The 20,590-nt window shown below is 53.1% G+C and overlaps 2 protein-coding genes across 10 annotated transcripts in view; one reads left to right on the plus strand and one right to left on the minus strand.

Annotated features, from left to right (window-relative positions):
• The first annotated feature begins 2 nt into the window (after positions 1-2).
• On the plus strand, positions 3-19,148 carry FOXP3 (forkhead box P3). 7 transcript variants are annotated; one of them, XM_007991695.3, is made up of 12 exons: positions 10-386; positions 3,243-4,888; positions 11,047-11,278; positions 12,009-12,147; positions 12,562-12,649; positions 12,719-12,823; positions 13,726-13,813; positions 14,019-14,099; positions 15,319-15,469; positions 16,187-16,263; positions 17,625-17,726; positions 17,907-19,148. In XM_007991695.3, exons 3-12 carry the CDS (start codon positions 11,069-11,071, stop codon positions 18,054-18,056), a joined length of 1,191 nt encoding a protein of 396 aa, XP_007989886.3. In that variant the 5' UTR covers positions 10-386; positions 3,243-4,888; positions 11,047-11,068; the 3' UTR covers positions 18,057-19,148. The 7 variants fall into 7 exon arrangements, 6 of the variants coding, with proteins under 6 accessions (XP_037848866.2, XP_007989886.3, XP_037848868.2 ...); XM_037992938.2 differs by having other exon boundaries at positions 3-386; positions 17,625-19,148; XM_037992940.2 differs by lacking the exons at positions 10-386; positions 3,243-4,888 and adding an exon at positions 11,806-11,910 and having other exon boundaries at positions 9,880-11,278.
• Positions 18,869-20,590, minus strand: part of CCDC22 (CCC complex scaffolding subunit CCDC22) — a 20,136-nt gene continuing 18,414 nt past the window's right edge. For all 3 annotated transcript variants that reach the window (XM_007991697.3, XM_073013720.1, XM_073013722.1), the window contains 5 exons: positions 20,476-20,583; positions 20,137-20,232; positions 19,831-19,890; positions 19,674-19,748; positions 18,869-19,241 (listed from right to left, as the gene is read on the minus strand). In XM_007991697.3, coding sequence (XP_007989888.1) covers positions 19,128-19,241; positions 19,674-19,748; positions 19,831-19,890; positions 20,137-20,232; positions 20,476-20,583 — 453 coding nt within the window. In that variant the 3' untranslated portion in view covers positions 18,869-19,127. The remainder of the gene's footprint in view (positions 19,242-19,673; positions 19,749-19,830; positions 19,891-20,136; positions 20,233-20,475; positions 20,584-20,590) is intronic.

A 20,590-nucleotide genomic window follows, 5' to 3' on the forward strand; every position in this document is an offset into this window, starting at 1 on the left:
GTGGGCGGTGGGAAAAGTGGAATGGCTACAGGCGATGAGGGCAGCCGGGAACGAACGCAGAGGCCCACAAAGTGGGAGATCCCGCGGGTTGCGTAGGCGGTGGAACAGAAGCTAGAGACAGAGAACAGCCAATGGAGAGCCGCGCGCGGGATGACGATATAGCTGCAGCAAGCCAATGGGAAGGCTTGTGAGCGTGCACTAGCGCTTTGAGGGCGGTGCCAAGGCGGAGCTAGCCAATAGGAAGGCTAAAAGGAGACCAAGAGGCGGGTGTGTCAGCGGCCACGGAGGTGGGACCATAGGGGGTCGAGCCAATGGAGATGGAGGCTGAAGGCGGGAGCGAGGACGAGAGATGGCGGATAGCCAATGAGGGAGCCAGGGTGAAGGCGGTGAGACCATAAAGAGCAGTATGGGATGAACCAATGCCGAGGCTGGAAAGTGCCTCGGGGACGGAGGGAGGGCTTGGAGGCAAGACGCGAAAACAGCAGAGCCGACGGGGGCGGTGTAGGTGGTGTGAAGGGAGGCATGAGTAGCCAATAAGGAGGCCGGAGGGGAGGACGCTGTGTAGGCATAGTCTGAGCTATTGGGTGGCCGGACAGCAGGACCAAAGAACGCAGGCAGCCGTTAGGAAAAATGTTCCTCTCAGGGATGGAGTTACCCTCTCCCTAATCCTCCGTGACTCCCCATGGTCCCAGGAATACCCAGAGCCTCTGAAGGCCTAGACCACACCCTGGTGCGTGACCTAGGAAAGAGAAAAGGACTCTCCTGTTGCAGTTAGTTACTTACTGGGTCCTCCCTGCCCAACTCCAACCTTTGCTTGAGCAGTGCCACAAGCCAAGAATGCCCCTGATGTCAACCGCAAGCACGCTCCAGGACTTGGTACTATTGTTGAATGAATGGCCGAATAGGATATTTAATTTTCTGAAGGATTCACTTTTTAAAATTTCAGCTTAGCAAACACTGAGGCTGACTGTCCGCTACCAGAAGTCGATTGGGCATATGGGTAGCTTCTGACCAACGGAATCACAATTAAAGCCCTGTCCTTCTTGCCCAACCTGATACTCCACACCCCACAGGGGCCTCACCTCGCTTCTTTCTGTCCCCCCATCTCTGCTGCTACTGTTCCCTCTCGCAAGAGTGCTGTTCCTTCTGCTGCTTCCATCTAGTGAACTCCTTTCACTCTCCTTTTGCAGTCTCACCTTCTGTGGGAACTCAACTGCAGCTTTTGTCCACTGAATACATCTATTCATACATTCCTTCTCCATCCTGGGAAGATTTACTGAACACCTACTGAGTGCCAGGTTCTGAGCATGCTGTTACCTCATTAGAACCTCACAGCATCCTAGGAGGGAGGTGATCCTTCCAGCAGCCCCTCTCCCCAGGTCTCCAGGATGTCCATGAGTTAGAAAGAAATATGTTCAGTTGCAAGTAACAGAAAAATCATAAAATAATGGAGGCTTAAGAAAGATAGAACTTTATTTTTTTCTCACCTAAAAGTTCAAGCTGGCAAATAGTCCAGGGACTCCTTCCTGCCCACCTGGTTTGGGCATTGTCTGTCCTGATCTGGCTCCAAGACCCTCAGTCTTCAACAAATCCTTTTGGCTGTCTATTAAAAATATTTACCAAATCCACCCTCTTCTCACCACCTCCACTAGCAGCAGTATCACCAGTCACCTAGACTACTGCAGTAACCAGCTCCTTGCTGGTCCCCTGCTTTCACATTCAGTCCCTAGACTCCATTGTACACTCAGCATTCAGGGGTTTCCTGTTAAATCCTAACACAGTTTATGTTTCTCCTCTGCTCACAACCCTGTCATACCTTCGTCCTCACTCAGCGTTGAAGCCAAAGTCTTTACCATGGCCTACAAGGTCCTGTGTGGTCTAACCTCCAAGTCCCCTTTCTGACCTCACCTCCAACTTCTCTTCTTGCTCTCTCCACACTAACCACACCAGCCTCTTTGTAGACCTTGAACAAATCAGGTATACTGCCACCTCAGGACCTTTGCCCTGGCTGTTTCCTTTGGAGTTCCTCAGATATCTAGCTGGCTCCCTCCCTCATCTCCTTCAAGTCTTTGTCAGAGGCCCCTGTCTCTGGGGACTTTTCCTGACCCGTTTAATCTTGCCCAGTCACCCCCAACTCCCAACCCTCGCAGTCTCCTTCCCGAGAAGCCCTCCATGAGAGAGGATATAGTCCAGTATAGAGGGGAGGTAGCGACCTCTACTCCTCTCTGCCCTTCTGACCCCAGCCCCCATTCTGCAAGGATCTTGGCTTTCAGCAGCCCTAGCATTTCCCTCTCACACCCTGGGCCCTGCCCAAGGGGCCAGCTGACATTCTCGGCCACCACCTTCACTCTGTTTGCCTCCTATCTCTCTGGCCACTCTCTTTCATGGAGTGAGTGACAGTAAGGGACAGATGGTCTGGAGAAGGTGTAAGGAGAATGCAGCCCACACCTCTGATCTTGAGAGAGAAAACTAGCCCCCATTTCCAGGAGGGGACAGGTGCTGGGGCAGGGAACAAGGCCTCCACTGATAGAACTGGCCTGGTTTATAATTACACAGGAGGTGTAGGGAACACTCCGACCCAAGTCTGCAGGGAGCAAGGGGTCATTAACCATGGGAACATCACTGCAAGGGATCATTAACCTTGGGACCATCACTGCAAGGGGTCATTAACCTTGGGACCATCACTAGAATCAGCTCCCCAGGACTTCTTCCTGACATGCATGCTCCTCACCTCCTCCCTTGCTCCCTCCCACATGCTGTGACATCTGTTAAACAACTGCTGTACACGGGGTCCCTGCAGGCCTCCAAGCAGGGGACCTCATCCCACCTTGGTGCCTCCCCTGGCTGTCCAACACACCCAAGCCATTTTTGGGTCTCAGATGTGTCCCACCAACTCAGAAGTCTCAACCAGTGAAAGTTTTGTTTTGAACTAATGGTAGGGAGGGTTGGGTACTTTTTTTTTTTTTTTTTTTTTTTTTTTTTAATTGTTGTTGGCTGATTTTTTTAAGGTCTTTTTTTTTCTTCTTCTTCTTTTTTTTTTTTTTTTCTTCACAAAGCCAGGCCATCAGGCCCACTCTGGGCTTTTCCAGAAGGGTGAGTCTGAGTTGAGGAAAGAGGCCCTCCTTTTTATGAGGGCTTAGAAGGTTGGGGGAGGAAAGGGGGCAAAAGGGTGAAGGGGTGGGTCTTGGCCACCAGATTTGTACCATGTAAATAAAAAGCCCTTTCCAATTTCTCTTCCCCAGGTCTGAAGCCAGTCTTGTAGAGGGCTGGAATGGACGTTGGACAACTAGAACCCTGGGCTTTGCAGGGTGCTGGCAGCTGGAAGTCTCCACCATGGCCTGTCAGGAGAAGCCCCTGGGGGCTGGTCTACCATGCTGACCAGTGGTTGGATAGAGTGCCTGCTGAGGTCAAGAAATGCAGCCGCCAATTCCCGGACAACCTAAAAACCTCACAAGCTTCAAGTCTCCAAGGACTCTCCAAATCCCAGGATCTCCCTGTCATCACATCCTAGAATTTAAAACCTGAGACCATCGAGTTCAGGAAAACTTGGGGATTTCAAAGCCCGGCACCAAAGAAAGCGGGACCCACACTCGCCAGCTCTGTGATCTTGGGCAAGTTGCTTGACTACTTATACCTCCATTTTCCTCATCTGTATAACAGCAATACAATAATAATGAGATGGAGCTCAAGGGGCCATGGTGAGGTTTGAACATGATCACTTGTGAGACATGTTCAGCATTGTATCTGACCCATGGAAAATTCAAGATAAACATCAGCTACTGAGATGATGGCGGATATTTGGAATCCTAAATCCTTGGAATCTGGGGCTTTTCAAAGCAAAAGATCCCAAAGGCTGAGGGCCTCAGAAGGATCAGGCCATGATGTTCCTGAAACAAGAGGGTCAGGGTCCCAGTGGGCCTCTGGGCTTCTTCGTGAGGATGGATGCATTAATACTGGGGACCTGCTAGGGACCTTCCCAGTGGGACAGTGGCTGGGTCAGGGCACTCAAGCCCTAAAACGTGATGAGGCAAGACTTTTCTCTCTTTCCTTATTCAGTAACTATCAGTAGATTCTGGGAGCCAGGGATTCTCCGACTCTTCGATTCCATGAATTGTAGGGGATGACGGTGGGCTCTCCACTTTCTCCTCCATGAAGTAACTTACATGCCCCTCACCCTCTGTGGGAGGGGTGTTGCAGGGGGTCCAGAACTCCCCTCGCTGGGTAGTTTGAGCAGTGGGGACCATATCAATTTCATCTATGGGGAAACTGAGGCCTGGAGCAGGGCAAGGCCTCTGGGAACCCAGCCCTATTCTGTCTCTTTCACTGGCATTTCCCATCCACACATAGAGCTTCAGATTCTCTCTTTCTTTCCCCAGAGACCCTCAAATATCTTCTCACTCACAGAATGGTGTCTCTGCCTGCCTCGGGTTGGCCCTGTGATTTATTTTAGTTCTTTTCCCTTGTTTTTTTTTTTTTTTTTCACACTCTACACACTTTTGTTTTAAAAACTGTGGTTTCTCATGAGCCCTATTATCTCATTGATACCTCTCACCTCTGTGGTGAGGGGAAGAAATCATATTTTCAGATGACTCGTAAAGGGCAAAGAAAAAAACCCAAAATTTCAAAATTTCCGTTTAAGTCTCATAATCAAGAAAAGGAGAAACACAGAGAGAGAGAAAAAAAAAAACTATGAGAACCCCCCCCACCCCGTGATTATCAGCGTACACACTCATCGAAAAAAAATTTGGATTATTAGAAGAGAGAGGTCTGCGGCTTCCACACCGTACAGCGTGGTTTTTCTTCTCGGTATAAAAGCAAAGTTGTTTTTGATACGTGACAGTTTCCCACAAGCCAGGCTGATCCTTTTCTGTCAGTCCACTTCACCAAGGTGAGTGTCCCCCCTCTCCCCTACCAGATGTGGGCCGCATTGGAAGAGATGGCAGGGAGGTAGGCACCGGGGGGTCAGGGGCCCTCTGGTACATTGGGATGTACCCAGCTACCGTGATTCCAGCCAGGTAAGGTCTTTAAAATAATAATAATAGAATAAATGGCAGAAAACTTAAAGGTGAAGTATTTAATGCATGGGCAGGGGCAAAGATAAATGAATTCATCAATGGATACGTAGATGGATAGGATTTTAAAAATATGTCAGCTGCCAGTCTTTATGGATTTCAGAGCTTTGAACAACTTGAAATGCTGTCCAGGTGCAACTGAAAATTTCAACTGCATCTCTCTCATCTCTTTGTCTCTTAGCTCTTGATGCCTCTCATCCTTCTCTGTCTCTCTGCTCACCCTGTCTCGCTCTTTTACATGTTTCTCTGCCTCTCCTTCTCCTGCCATCTGTCTGTTGCTACACTTAGACTCTCTTTCCCCGCATCTCTCCTGGCCTCTGACCATCTCCCCTGTCTCTGTCTCCTCCATCTTGACTACACTCCATCGATCTCCTTTCCTCCGTCTCTCCCACTCTCTTTTCTTGCCTTCCCCCCACCCTCCTGCCATCCCAGCCAGCATCCAGCCTAGAGCTTTGTACACAGCTGGCGCTTAATAATAGTAATGTCGCTGAGGACCTTTACATTTTATGAGAGTGAGCATCAGTTCTGTTCACGCTGGTAGCAGGATTGCAAGGTGCCAGGGCAAGCTGAGCACTTAACTGAACTTTGCTTGTATCACTTTAGAGGAGACCCTTGGGGTGGGGGTGGGGGCAGGGAGCACTTCACGCCATTGTCAACCATGGTTTAGCTGTGTGGACCTACCCCAGGACTGCATGTGTGTGACCAGAGTCCATGTTCAGGAAGCGAGCAGGTTGTTCAGGGCTGGGATGAGCTCGATTCTGCAGGCTTAGCGCAGCGTTTGGCACACAATAAGTGCTCACGAAGTGTTAGCTATTAGTATCTCTGTAACCAAATTAGAATCATGCTATCTATTGGTTTTGTTCCTGCTTTATTCAATTAATAGTAGTGTTTTTGAAGCTTACTAAAAATTGTTTGAACACATGATCTTTCCTGAGGGACAAGACTGTCCTCACATCAGCATGAACTTTGATTGATTTGACCAAGTGCCAATTGTTGGACATTCCGGTTGTTTCTTGTTTTTTTCTATAAACTTCCCTGACTGCTTCCTTGGATTCCTGAAAAGGGAGTTGCTGGGGCAAAGGGAACATGCATTTTTAAAGTTTATGACCCTCTCTGCAAATTCTCCTTCCAAAAGATTGTCCTATTTTATGCTCCCTCTACTTAACCTAACCCTGGGTGAGTATTACTATTTTTTAATTATTTCCCAACATTACAGGTAAGAAAAACACATTATCACATTGTTGAAATTTGCATCTTTTGATCACTTTTACTGTTTGTTGGCCATTTGTGCTTTTTCCTTTTTTTTTTTTTTTTTCTTTTTTGGTTGTCTGGTCACGTCCTTACTCCTAATAGGGTGTTCATCTTATTTTTCTCTTATTGATTTGCCACAGCTGTTTATTTGGAATGGTTATTAACCTTTCATCAGCCATACATATATAGCAAATATTTTCCCCAATTCATCATTTGTTTTTTTCTATTTGTTTACGGTGTTTTTTTGTGATGCTTATGATGGTTTTATATAGTCAAATAGGTTAGTCTTTTTTTCTGTGGCTTCTGTCTCTGGTTTTGTGCTTAGAAAGTCCTTTCCCACTTGAAAATGAGATAAATGTTCACCTATGTTGGCTTCTAGTCTCTTTTATGGCTTCATTTTTTCCATTTACTATAGAGGTTAAGAGTGTGGGTACTGGAGCCAGACTGTCTGAGACAAACCCAGCGTCACCCCAAGCCATATGTGTGATTTTTAGCCAGGCACTTAAACTCTCCATACCTCCATTTCCTCATATGTACTGCAATGATTATAATAGTACCTTCCTCAGGAGTCTTTGTTTAGATTAAAATTTTTAACCACAGTAAATACTTAGCAGAAAGCCTGACACACAATAAACCCAAGATCAGCATTAGGTATTAAAGCTTATATCTTGAATGGATCTGGGTATTTTAGGGTATATGATGGTGGTGACATTTCAAACTGGGCAGGGAGGGGTTGTTGGGATAATGGACTGATTATTCACTCAATAACTTTATCTTCTCTGTAATTATCTCAGACACATTTGTTAAACAATCCATCCTCCATGGTCCTCCAGTTTGAAATGCCACATTCATCACAAACTCAGTTCTCTCCATACGTGGGTCCATGTCCAAGCTTTCTGTTCTGTTCTCTTCCCCAGTATCTGTTCTTATACCAGGACCACATTGTTTTGCTGATTGTTGCTTTGCAATACAATTCAATACCCAGCCATGGGCGTTCCTGGCACCTTGTCCTTCTTTATTCTTGATTATTTCAGGCAGCATCAGTTGAACCAGCCATAGACCAGCAAATGTTCTTATTTGAGGCAATCCTCTCGCGCGTATGCACTCTGGCTCTCCATGTATGTCTCCATTTCTCTCAGTGTCTCTATCTCGTGTTCTCTCTTGCTCGCTCTTTGTGTGTGTCTCTTTGTCTCTATGTATCCCTATCTCTCAGCCAGTCCCCTGGATAGAGGGGCACTTGTCAACTTGAAGCCCTGCAGACACCTAATGACTTAACCAGACACAGTGTAGAAGGGCCCTGGCCCTCGTCGACTCCACGCCTCTCCCTGCTCAGTGTAGAAGGGCAAATTGAGGACTAGAGATCCCAGGGTCTCGCCAAAATGCAGCGGCAGAGTTGAAATCCAAGCCTAGATCTCAGGACTCTAGGTAGGACCCTGGATCTGGCTCTCTCCTCAACTACAGGCCTCAGTTTATCCCTCAGCACCCAGAAGGGGGAAGGGGGACCTGGGCTACCATTCTCCCTTCTGCCTTCTCACACATTGGACCCCAGCTTCTCACAGGTTGGACGATCCACGATCACAGTGTGGGGCCCAGCCTCACAAGAGCTGGGCTAGGTGAGGCCCTGGGCTCCATGGGTCAGGAGGCCTAGTTGGCCAGAGCGTGGTGATGATGGAGGAATGTCAGTCAGTCAGGCTGTGTGTCCCCAGAGCTGGTGCTGGTCCCTGAAAACCTTGGTTGTGGGGCCCCTCCAGAGAGTCTGGTGATGGGCTCTGTATTGGTGAAGGCCGAGACTTTTCCAGCTCCCCCGATGAGGCCCAGGCCAAAGGCACACCAGCCTCAACCACCTCCTCCCCGTTGCCATCTCTGGCGGAGTGGCCATGTATTTGGGAATGTCGTTCCAGAGTGGACAGGGAGAGTGAGGCCCTGGGGAGGCTAGCTGTGGTTCCAGGTCTGGTAGGCAAGAGGCCCTATAAAGCAGCAAGCTGCCTTTCAGGTGGTTCCAGGGAGTTTGGATACCAGGGACACTGGCCCTACACATACTGAGACATTGGGACCATAGACCCCACAGTCTGTGGTTTTGAGATTCTAGGATCCTTTAAATTTAAGAAATGCTGCTCTATAATTCTGAAGTCCTGGTGTTATACTATTTGAAGACCCCAGGGGTCCCAGTATCTGTGGAGCCTGCCTGGCACTCTCAGAGCTTCAAACCTGGGTCCTCTCCACAACCCAAGAAGGGCCAGGTCTACAGAGCTAGAGGCTTGTCACGGTGGCCAGATGGACAACACCTACCACATCCACTAGCACCCACGTCACCCCACCTGGGCCAAGCCTGCTGCAGGACAGGGCAGCCAATTCTCGGAACGAAACCTGTGGGGTGGGGTATCTGCCCTCTTCTCTTCCTCCGTGGTGTCGATGAAGCCCGGTGCATCCGGCCGCCATGACGTCAATGGCGGAAAAATCTGGGCAAGTCGGGGGCTGTGACAACAGGGCCCAGATGCAGACCCCGATATGAAAACATAATCTGCGTCCCAGAAACATCCCCCATGCAGCTTCTGAGAAACCCAGTCAGAAAGGGATGTCCCAACAGACAGTGCAGGAAGCTGGCTGCCCAGCCCGGCCCTCTAGGTCCCCTACCCCCAGACAGATCATCTCCACATCCCTGTCTGAAAATGTATCTGTGCTTCACTGAGTCAGGCCATCCCACATGTGTTTGGGGAGAATTCTTAGCTCTGGCCAAGTGTCCAGGCAGCTTCAGAAGTGACCACAGGCCAGCCGCATGGGCCAGGCCAGAATGGTGGAAAACATCCATTTGCACCAAAATTGGTATTAGTTTGTTCTGGCTGCTATAACAAAGTACCACAACTGAGTGGCTTCAGCAACAGAAATTGATCATCTCACAGTTCTGGAGGCTAGAGTCCAAGATCAAGGTGTTGCCAGGGTTGGTTTCTTCTGGGGGCCATGAGGGAGAAGCTGTTCCAGGCCTCTCCCCCAGCTTCTGGTGGTTGCTGGCAATCTTTGTTATTCCTCGGCTTGAAGGAACATCACCCCATCTCTGGCTTCATTCATTCACTCACCTTCTCATCTCACCAGTGCTCTCCCAGGCCCTTGTTTGGAGCCTTCACAGACCCACACTCCTGTTTCTCACGAAGTAATGTTCTAAGCCCCCAGGAGACTAAGAACTTAATACCTGGATTCTCGCACGCATCTCCCTCAGCACCACAGCTCTGTCAACCCCCAGGAGGTGACAGCAAAGAAAGGAAGGAGCAACTGCTCCCCCAGAACCCTTCCATACTCCCCCGGGCTGCTCTCAGCAGCTGTGTGCCCAACTCAGTGCTGTGAGGTGGAACGGAGAGATGGAGACACAGACACACACATACACACACCAGAGAGTTTATAAAATGTGCACACAGAAACACTTCCTAAAGAAAGAAGTGGAGTTCTCAAGTCACTATGGGACTATGGAACTCAGCATCTGAGCATCCCCTTCTGTAATAATGGGGTTGGCTGGGCAGTCCCTTCCAGCTCTGGCTTCCTCTCAGACCAGGATTACAGGATCCTGAAAAGCCAGCGCTTCCCTCGGGGAGTGGAAGATTCTGGGGCTCAATAGAGGGGCCTGGAGCCATTGTGGAGGGCTTTCAAGGTGAGGACAATAGAAGAGCAGGCCTTGTGTGGCTTGGACAGGGGAAGAGGAGAAGGAGTGGGCATCTGAGGCAGGGTGAGTAGGATGAGCCAGGCTCGAGGGCCAGAAATTGGAGTGAACTCTGATGGGGATTGGGTTGAGAAGCTTCTACAGGCCCCAGCTCAAGAGACCCTGTCTCTCCTTCTCTCTGTCACTTGCCATGCTGGATCCGTGCATGATCACACTCCTGGACTCGCCTCCTTGCCCTGAGATCCAGACCCCCGTATTCAGCTGCCCCCTCAGCTCCTCCACTCACACATCTAATGCCAGACTCTTCATGTCTATCCACACCTGCACTTTTGCCCCCAATCCAACTCCCCGCCATGTCCCCCATCTCAGGTAATGTCAGCTTGGTCCTTCCAGCTACTCAAGCTAAAACCCATGTTACTTTGACCCTCCCTCTTACCCACTACATCCAAGCTGCCAGCACTGCTCCTGATCCAGCTGCAGATTAAGTCTCAGAATCTACCCACTTCTCACCTTCTCCACTGCCACCAGCCCATTCTGTGCCAGCATCATCATTTGCCAGGACTATTGCAATAGCCTTCTCACTAGCTCCACTCACAGCAGCCAGATGAATCTTTTGAGTCCATGCCTAGTCACTGGGGCAAAATAGGACTCCCAGGAGAAAGTCCAAGACCAGCTCCGGCAACATGAGCAAACACAGCCTGTGCAGGGTGCGGGAGGGCCGGAGGCCTGAGGCTTGAAACAGCTCTCAAGTGGAGGGAGAAACAACCATTGCCCTCATAGATAGAGGACACATCCACACCAGGGCTGTGCTAGTGTGGGCAGGCAAGCCAGGTGCTGGACCTCTGCACGTGGGGCGTGTGTGGGTATGCATGTGTACCTGTGTTCTTGGGGGGGGGGGGGGGGGTGTGTGTGTATGTGTGTGTGTCCATAGCTGGGGTGCAGCTGTGGGACCCCTCGGGACATGTCCCAGCCAATGCCTGCTCTCACCAGAGGGGTGTCCACGTGGTTCAGGTGGTTGAGTATCTTATACCGCCCTAGCACATGTGTGACTCCTTTCCCCTATTGTCTACACAGCCTGCCCTTGGACAAGGACCCGATGCCCAACCCCAGGCCAGGCAAGCCCTCGGCCCCTTCCTTGGCCCTTGGCCCATCCCCAGGAGCCTCGCCCAGCTGGAGGGCTGCGCCCAAAGCCTCAGACCTGCTGGGGGCCCGGGGCCCTGGGGGAATCTTCCAGGGCCGAGATCTTCGAGGCGGGGCTCATGCCTCCTCTTCCTCCTTGAACCCTATGCCACCATCGCAGCTGCAGGTGAGGCCCTGGGCCCAGGATGGGGCAGGCAGGGTGGGGTACCTGGACCTACAGGTGCCGACCTTTACTGTGGCACCAGGCGGGAGGGGGGCTGGCTGGGGCACAGGAAGTGGTTTCTGGGTCCCAGGCAAGTCTGTGACTTATGCAGATGTTGCAGGGCCAAGAAAGTCCCCACCTGCCAGGCCTCAGAGATTGGAGGTTCTCCCCAACCTCCCAATCCCTGTCTCAGGAGAAGAGGAGGCCATATTATAGTCCCATGGGCATAGCTATGTGTCCCCATCCCCATGTGACAAGAGGAGAGGACTGGGGCCAAGGAGGTGAGGTGACAGGGTTGAGGCCAGCTCTGCGATTTATTAGCTGTTTTATCTTTAAAAAGTTACTCGATCTCCATGAGCCTCAGTTTCCACACGTATAAAAGGGGGACGATCATAGCATCTACCATGTGGGCTTGCAGTGCAGAGTATATGAATTAGACACAGACCACTGAGGATCAGGATGGCCTCTCACCCACCTGCCTTTCTGCCCAGCTGCCCACACTGCCCCTAGTCATGGTGGCACCCTCCGGGGCACGGCTGGGCCCCTTGCCCCACTTACAGGCACTCCTCCAGGACAGGCCACATTTCATGCACCAGGTATGGACGGTGAATGGGCAGGGAGGAGGGAGCAGGTGGGAGAACTGTGGGGAGGGACCCCAAGCCAGGCTGAACCACAGCCCACATGTGCCCCCCAGCTCTCAACGGTGGATGCCCACGCCCGGACCCCTGTGCTGCAGGTGCACCCCCTGGAGAGCCCAGCCATGATCAGCCTCCCACCACCCACCACTGCCACTGGGGTCTTCTCCCTCAAGGCCCGGCCTGGCCTCCCACCTGGTAACACCTCAGCCCATACCCCATGGCTTCACAGAACCCCTGGGTCCCCAGATCCTTGGCCGTGAGCAGTGTAGGCTATTCTGAATTGCAGTCCTCTGAGTGTCAAAGGTGTCAGGTCTCAGAGGCTTGGAAACTCCAACCTCCAAAAAATGTCAGGTGCAGAACCTTAAAGATGCAGAATGTCAAAATCACGAAACCACAGAGCTTTACAAAGCTAGTCAAAATGTCAGCACCTGCGAATGGCCGTCTTTAAGCTTCTCTGCCAGAAGCCTGGGACTTTGGGGACAGCAGAGCCCCCTGGGAGTCAGGGTTTTTGAGGCTCAGGAGGGTGGGAAGCTCAAAATGAGAGGCCTTGTGGGTCAAGCTCCAGAGCCCAGCCCACAGCCTCCAGAGATGCCCTGTCCCCACCCACAGGGATCAACGTGGCCAGCCTGGAATGGGTGTCCAGGGAGCCAGCACTGCTCTGCACCTTCCCAAATCCTGGTGCACCCAGGAAGGACAGGTCAGTGGACAGGGCTGGGAAGGATCCTCACCCTCCTATCCCCTCCCCTGACACCCTCTATCCCCCCAGCACCCTTTCGGCCATGCCCCAGAGCTCCTACCCACTGCTGGCAAATGGTGTCTGCAAGTGGCCCGGATGTGAGAAGGTCTTCGAAGAGCCAGAGGACTTCCTCAAGTGAGTGGCCCAGGCCTGTGCCAGTCCACTGGCCCTGGCTTGTGGGGAGAGGTCTGGGGTACAGATCTCAGCCCAGGCTTAATCCCAATAAGTAGTAAGATGAAAGAGCTAAACTCTGAGACTGTGGGTTCAAATCCCAGCTCCATCCCTGACTGCCTGTGTGACCTTGGACAAATTACTTAGCTTCTCTGGACCTCAGTTTCCTCATATGTATAATAAGAAACATTTGTTCTGTTATTTACCCCCATTTTACAGACAAGCAGACTGAGGCCAAAGAGGTTAAGTGCCTTGATCAAAAGCTCCCAGTTCCTGAGTGACAGATCTGGGATTTGAACCCATGCAGCCAGGCTCCAGATTCTGCACTCCTAACTGCTTTGCCCTGCTACTCCTCATGCCAACATGCCAGCCTTATTCTACTGTCCCCAAAGTTCTAGCTCCTCTAGATGGCTGCTGCTGCCTCCCCTCAGTCCCCCCCATGCCTCTCTCTCTCTCTCTTCTCTCTCTCTCTCTCTCTCTCACACACACACTGCACACAACCCTTAGCAGCAACCCCGCATGTCCTGTCCTCCTTGCAGCCAGGCCTTTGCACAGGCCGTCCCCTCCACCCGGAACGCCTTGCCCACTCTCACCTCCCTGGCCCATTCTCAGCTCACCACACTTCCAATATTATCTCCAGCACCCTGGCCAGGCTCAAGTGGTGAGCTCAGGCCTGACATGCAGTAGGTGCCGAGTGGCATGTGTTAAGGGAATGAGGAGTATGAGACAGAGACTGAGATAGAGAGGGGAGAGGAGCTGGGGCTCAAACGAGAGACCTCCCAGAGGGTCTGGGCCCTCCCCATTCAGAGCATTGAGCCAGGCCAGGCCTGTCATGGTCACCTGTATGGAATCTTCTCCCTACTTAGGCACTGCCAAGCAGACCATCTTCTGGATGAGAAGGGCAGGGCACAATGTCTCCTCCAGAGAGAGATGGTACAGTCTCTGGAGCAGCAGGTAATGCCAGGGCAGTGGGGGGTAGGGGACAGAGATAGTACACAAAACCTTCTGTCCACCATGTGCCAGAAACCAAGTTCACCTGGGACGAGGGCTGATATAAAGGAAGGAAGAGGAGTGGGCACTCCCAGGGAATACCGTAGCCTGGGCAAAGATGTGGCAGAGAAGGGCCAGGCTGAGGCCTCATGTTTGTGCCATTTCACAGCTGTTGCTGGAGAAGGAGAAGCTGAGTGCTATGCAAGCCCACCTGGCTGGGAAAATGGCACTGACCAAGGCTTCATCTGTGGTGAGCGACCCCAGGACTGGTGGTGGCAGACTCAGACTGCTGGGGGGCAGGGAGGAGGTCTGCAGGGTGCAGGGAACCTAACCTCACATGCAGGTCCTGAGAGCTAGGGTCCCCTGTCCCCAGCTCCAAACATGCCCAGACCTAGAAATCTGTCCCCCTCCACTTACAAACCCTCTGACCCTAAGATCCCCAAACACTGTGATCCTGAGTTGTCAAAGCAAATGCAAATAGCCAAAGACTTTCCAGACGCAGGCTGTGCGCCAGCAGGACCAGCTATGTAACCTGCAGGGCCCCTTGTTCAGATTTCAAGATGGCGACCACAGAGCATTAAACAAAGCACAGGGTGCCACATAACCACACAGGTCACACACCCATGAACCCAGCCCTGGAGGCCAGGCACTGTTTTTGAGTGCTTTGCTGGTGGTAGTTTATTTCTCATGATGCCAATATACAGATGAGGAAAATTGAGGCCAGGGAGGTTTAGGTGACTTTCCCAAGGTCACAATTGAGTGGTAAAGAGCCCTATTCAACCCCAGCTCATGGTCTCAGCATCAGTGGCCACATACGACATCCACACCTGCGCTCTAATAAATATGGCTCATGCTGTTTTGTGGGATTCCGCTTCAGACTGGAATTTAGAAGAGGGCGTCTTTGCTTTGGAAAACACTGATTTAAAAATAAAGTGGGGCCGGGTGCAGTGTGGCTCACACTTGTAATCCTAGCACTTTGGGAGGCCGAGGCAGGTGGATCACATGAGGTCAGGAGTTCGAGACCAGCCTGGCCAACATGGTGAAACCCCGTCTCTACCAAAAATACAAAAATTAGCTGGGCATAGTGGCGGGCACCTGTAGTCCCAGCTATTCGGGAGGCTGAGGCTGCTTGAACCTAAAAAATTAGCCGGGCGTGGTGGCGGGTGCCTATAGTCCCAGCTACTGGGAGGCTGAGGCAGGAGAATGTCATGAACCCGGGAGGCGGAACTTGCAGTGAGCTGAGATCGCGCCACTGCACTCCAGCCTGGGTGACAGAGTGAGACTCCAACTCAAAAAAAAAAAAAAGGAAGAATTGCTTGAACCCGGAAGGTCGGGGGATAGCAGTGAGCCGAGATCGCACCACTGCACTCCAGCCTGGGCGACAGAGCAAGACTCAGTCTCAAAAAAAATAAAAAGTAAAAAGTGGGAAGTTTAAGCCTCTGGGTCACCAGCCTCTACCCCTCCCCCAGGCATCATCTGACAAGGGCTCCTGCTGCATTGTAGCTGCTGGCAGCCAAGGCAGTGCCGTCCCAGCCTTGTCTGGCCCCCGGGAGGCCCCTGACAGCCTGTTTGCTGTGCGGAGGCACCTGTGGGGTAGCCATGGAAACAGCACATTCCCAGGTAAGAATGGTCCTTGCACTACACAGTGCTCCCAAGCTCCTAATCCTGACAGGCTCTGGGAGGAGGGTGCAAAGGAGCTCCATGCTGCCCCTTCCCACCACCACCGCCGCAGCTGCCACCACTCAGCCTTTGGGAAAATGCATCCGCTCACAAAAGCTTCCTTTCAGAATATTCGTGGCCTGAAAGTCCCCCATATGGTCTTGAGTGTCTGGCCCCTAGCTCTGACTTCCCTGGGGATTGGGGCCATGCCTCACCCACTCTGGACTCCAGCTACTACATTCGGCCATCAGAAGGGAGGGACCCTGCTAAGTAATTCCATCCAGGAGCACCTCCTTTCCTCCCCTGACCAAGGAAAATCGGGGTGGATTCGCCCAAGCTCACCTATCCACTGCTGTCCACCAGGCCTGGCCTGTAGGCTTAGCAGGGATCAGAGACCTTGACTGTCATCCTGGCTCTGCCATTTAACCTCTTGCATCCTTTGGTATGCAAGTTACTCCGCTTCTTTGCAACCTCGGGGAGAACTATTTTGGCAGAAGTGGTGCAAAGAATAAATGATACAACTTATATGTCAGGTGCTCAGCAAACAGTACTTGTGCCCGTGGACACAGGTGTTGACGGTGAGATCTCAGGCCTGTAGACTCACCTTGTAGGGAGAGGGGACAGGGAGCTAGCTAGGAGGTCCTGCATGGGGCTTGATTCATCCCCACCCTCTGACAGAGTTCCTTCACAACATGGACTACTTCAAGTTCCACAATATGCGACCCCCTTTCACCTATGCCACGCTCATCCGCTGGGTAAGCAGGGCAGCTCAGCCCCAAGGAGGAGGAAGACAAAGATGGGGTGGGGGACCTGCCTCCCAAACTCCTGTCTCCCTCTGAGCGCCCTCAGAGTGGGTTCCTCCATTCCCAAGCCCCAGCCCCAAGGAGCCCCAAGCCACGCCTCAAATGTGACCCCTCATGCTAGCTTCACCCCAAACCTGTCCACGAATCCAAACCTAAACCACTATCCAGGCCAGAGCATGCCAAATTCTGACCCTAAACCTATCCCCTTCCAGATGTCCACCTCAGCCCCATACCTAACCCTCTCCTGGACCTATAAAATAGCCCAAAGCTAACCCCATCACTGCACCTTGCCCTAAACATACCCCAGCTCTTACTCTAACTCCTTCCCCAGCCTTTATGCCAACCCAACCCCATCTCCTTCCCTGGCCCCAACGTACTCCAGTATGTCAATACACCCCCAGCTGGGCACCATTCCCAGCCTTTCCTTGTAACACTCATCTGACCCTTAACTTCATCACCCCATCCCAACTCCTTCATCTCAGCGTCCCCAATGCCTTCTCAGAACCTTCATCCTAGCCCCACACCTAACCCCAAACCTGAACCTCACCCCTACATGATACCAGACATTCCCCAACTATCTCTGAACTGAAGCCCTGACCTAGTCCCATCCTGACCGATAACTTCACTGCAATCATCATCGCTGACTCTGTAATCCCATTCCTGAATTCAAACTGATCAAATTCCCTGACCCTCAGCCTCACTCCACACCGAACCCCACAACTAACCTCATCCTTGCCCCGAGCCTAACCACCTAACCACGTCCCTGACATGTAAGATACTCAGTAATTCACCCCATCTCTGGCTCCTGAACTAAAGCCACGTCATCCCATCCCTCACCCCTAGACCCACCTGAGTCCACCCCCAGCCTGACTCTTAACCCACCCCTTCCCTGACCCTTAAGTTGGCCTCGCCCTTTACCCCTTCCAAATCCTTGACCCCACTTCTGACCCTTCACCTTCCCCAACCCTGAAATGTCACCTCCACAGAGAACCCCAACTCCAACTCCATCCCAGACCTTTCACCTCACTTCAGCCCTAGCCCTGAACAAGACCCCACTCCCAACCTCAGTCCTGATCCCTTACCTAATCCCAGAACAACCATACCCACACCCCACATCTAACCCTGCCCGACCCGACACTTCACCCCTTTTCTAACTCCATCTTTGACCCCATGCTTCACCCCACATCTAGTCCTGTCCCTGATTACCTGCCCCCACAATTCCACCCCCATGTCAGATGGCTCAGGGTAGGTCACAGCCCCTCTAAACCCCAACTTTGGGGAACGTGCCCCTTATCCCACCCCCCAACTTCCAGGCCATCCTGGAGGCTCCAGAGAAGCAGCGGACACTCAATGAGATCTACCACTGGTTCACACGCATGTTCGCCTTCTTCAGAAACCATCCTGCCACCTGGAAGGTGAGCTCCTCTGAGGTGGCGGTGGCTGAGATGGCCTCAAGTGCCACCGCAGCTCGAAGTGGGCAGGCCTGGGGCTGGGCTTATAGGCACATTGGGGAGGAACGGGATGTGGGTTGCTGGTGGTGGCTGCTGGCCTCAGAGGTTGACGCCCACCTGCTCCCTGTCCCCGGCCTTCCACAGAACGCCATCCGCCACAACCTGAGCCTGCACAAGTGCTTTGTGCGGGTGGAGAGCGAGAAGGGGGCTGTGTGGACCGTGGATGAGTTGGAGTTCCGCAAGAAACGGAGCCAGAGGCCAAGCAGGTGTTCCAACCCTACACCTGGCCCCTGACCTCAAGATCAAGGAAAGGAGGACGGACGAACAGGGGCCAAACTGGTGGGAGGGAGAGGTGGTGGGGTCAGAGATGACAGGCCCTGGATGTGCCCACAGGGAACAAGAAGTGAGATTTCCACTGTCTTGCCTGCCAGGGCCCCTGTTCCCCCATTGGTGGCCATCCCTCCCCCATCATATCCTTTGCCCCAAGGCTGCTCAGAGGGGCCCCATTCCTGGCCCCAGCCCCGACCTCCGCCCCAGACACACCCCCCAGTCGAGCCCTGCAGCCAAACAAGAGCCTTCACAACCAGCCACACACAGCCTGCCTCAGCTGCTCACACAGATGACTTCAGGGCTGGAAAAGTCACATAGACACACAAAATGTCACAATCCTGTCCCTCACTCAACATAAACCCCAAAACACAGAAAGCCTGCCTCAGTACACTCAAACAACCTCAAAGCTGCATCGTCACACAATCACACACAAGCACAGCCCTGACAAACCACATCCCCCAAGGCGCACACCCACAGCCAGCCTCGGGACCCACAGGGGCACTGTCACACGGGTGTGCCCAGAGGCCTACACAGAAGCAGCGTCAGTACCCTCAGGATCTGAGGTCCCAACACATGCTCACTCACACACACGGCCTGTTAGAATTCACCTGCGTTACCTCACGCATGTGCACACGCACAGCCCCACAGTGGGTCTCTTGAGTCCCATGCAGACACACGCAGCCACACACACTGACTTGCCAAAAATATCCCGTTGTCTCCCCTGCCACTCACCTCACTCCCATTCTCTGAGCCCTGATCCATGCCTCAGCTTAGACTGCAGAGGAACTACTCATTTATTTGGGATTCAAGGCCCCCAACCCACAGTACCATCCCCAATAAACTGCAGCCGAGCTCCCCACATGCTGGACTATCACCCCATATAAGGGCTGCGGTCAGTGGGCAGGGGTCTGGGTCCAAGGCTGCAGCAGGAGGAACTGGGCAGTGGAGGAAGTAGCTAGGGCATGTGCTTGGCCATTGCCTCTAGCACCCCAAATCCCTGCCTGAGGCTGGGGAGAGACCTCTGCCGGCAGCTCCTCAGGCCTCCCGGACCCGGCCCAGGAGGCCAGCGTTCTCCTGGCGGAGGGCTCGGTAGTCCTCCCGGATCTTCTCCAGGTTGCTGAGGGTCTTCTTGCCCAGCTCTGTCTCGATCTGAGGCAACGTGAACACATGCCCCCTCAGCGCACACACAGCCCCTTTCCCAGCTCCTGCTCGCCAGCCCCCATCACAGCCACTCTGGGCCCCTCCCACCACCTTCAACAACAGCCTGCTCTGTCCCATGGCCAGGACTCACGTGGTGTTCCCTCTACCCAAAGCATCCTTTGCCATGTGGCAGGATTCCCCCTACATCTTTAAACTGAAGCCTTTGCCCATGGCCCTGGGAGGCAGGAAGGAGGGCCCTTGGGGTGGAAGCTGGGGCTCACAGTAGGCCACTTGCCTGTCCCAGGTCACAGGCACAGGCACTAAGGGGCAGGGCTGGGTGTCCAGCCATAGGCTGTGTCTGGCTCCACGGCCTCTCTCAGCATAACCTGAGCAACTGTCCCCCCGCCTGCCTTGGCTCCCCATCCTGCCCCCAGGCCTTACCTGCTCCTCGAGGTCTCGAACCTCCCGCATGATGGTGCCGGTGTCCTCAATGGTCTGGATGAGCTGGCTGCAGTTCTGGGGACAACAGGAGCAGAAGGCTTGCACCCAGCCCCACCCACCCCCAGCAGCCCCACCCCAGGCACATGTCTCCCCTCACCTCGTGCAGGGCAGCTAGATACTTATAGGCCTTCCGAACAGCATCGTCCTTCTTGGCATCCTGACCAGACACAGGGACCTCAAAGGTATCAGTGGGCTGCCCTTGACCATCTCCATGCCCTAAGAAGGCCACCCTCTACCACCACCCCACTAGCTTCATCCTCCATGAAACAAAGCCAGCCCTGGGCATCAGTGCACCTCCAGCCTCGCACAGGGCCTGGGTCTGGACCCCAGCCAGCCCGTTAGCAGATGCACAAGGCAGCAGCCCAGCCTCACCCCACTCACCCCCGCCCAACCTGCCCCACACCTTGAACACAAGCTCATCAGTCACCGCAAACGTCCGGTCCAGCTTCCCAGATAAGGAGTTGATTTCCTTCTGAAGCTCCTTCGTGTCAGACAAGATCTGGCAGACACCATGGTGGCCATGAGCCCCTGCCTGGGGCAGGCTGGCTGCAGTGGAGGGTCCTCATGTGCACCAGACAGGGACTTTGTCACTGTATCAGGGGTGACTGGGATGGATTGTGTGTGACTATTCTGTGTTAGAGTGCGACTGGACAGCTCTGCCTGAGGGTGTGAGGTCCCTGTGTGCAGCCACACTATGCCTGACAGCCCAAATGACCCACCCTCCATGGCCCTGGCGGCGTACCTTGGTGATCTCTTCCTTCTGCTTCCGGATGTTGCCCACAATCTCCAGGATGCGCTGGGTGTAGGCCAGCCGGGACACATCTCTGGGCAGAGTCTCCAGCTCTGACACCTAGGCA

The sequence above is a fragment of the Chlorocebus sabaeus genome, chromosome X (assembly GCF_047675955.1).
Source record: "Chlorocebus sabaeus isolate Y175 chromosome X, mChlSab1.0.hap1, whole genome shotgun sequence".
Classification (NCBI taxonomy): Eukaryota; Metazoa; Chordata; class Mammalia; order Primates; family Cercopithecidae; genus Chlorocebus; species Chlorocebus sabaeus.

Excerpts from the sequence above, each read along its gene's own strand:
- FOXP3 (XM_073013723.1), top strand. The coding sequence starts at position 10,934 with ATGTCCCAGCCAATGCCTGCTCTCACCAGAGGGGTGTCCACGTGGTTC. Across the intron at positions 12,148-12,561 it reads CCGGCCTGGCCTCCCACCTG|GGATCAACGTGGCCAGCCTG; the intron begins GTAACACCTCAG and ends CCCCACCCACAG. Across the intron at positions 14,100-15,318 it reads TGACCAAGGCTTCATCTGTG|GCATCATCTGACAAGGGCTC; the intron begins GTGAGCGACCCC and ends CCCCTCCCCCAG.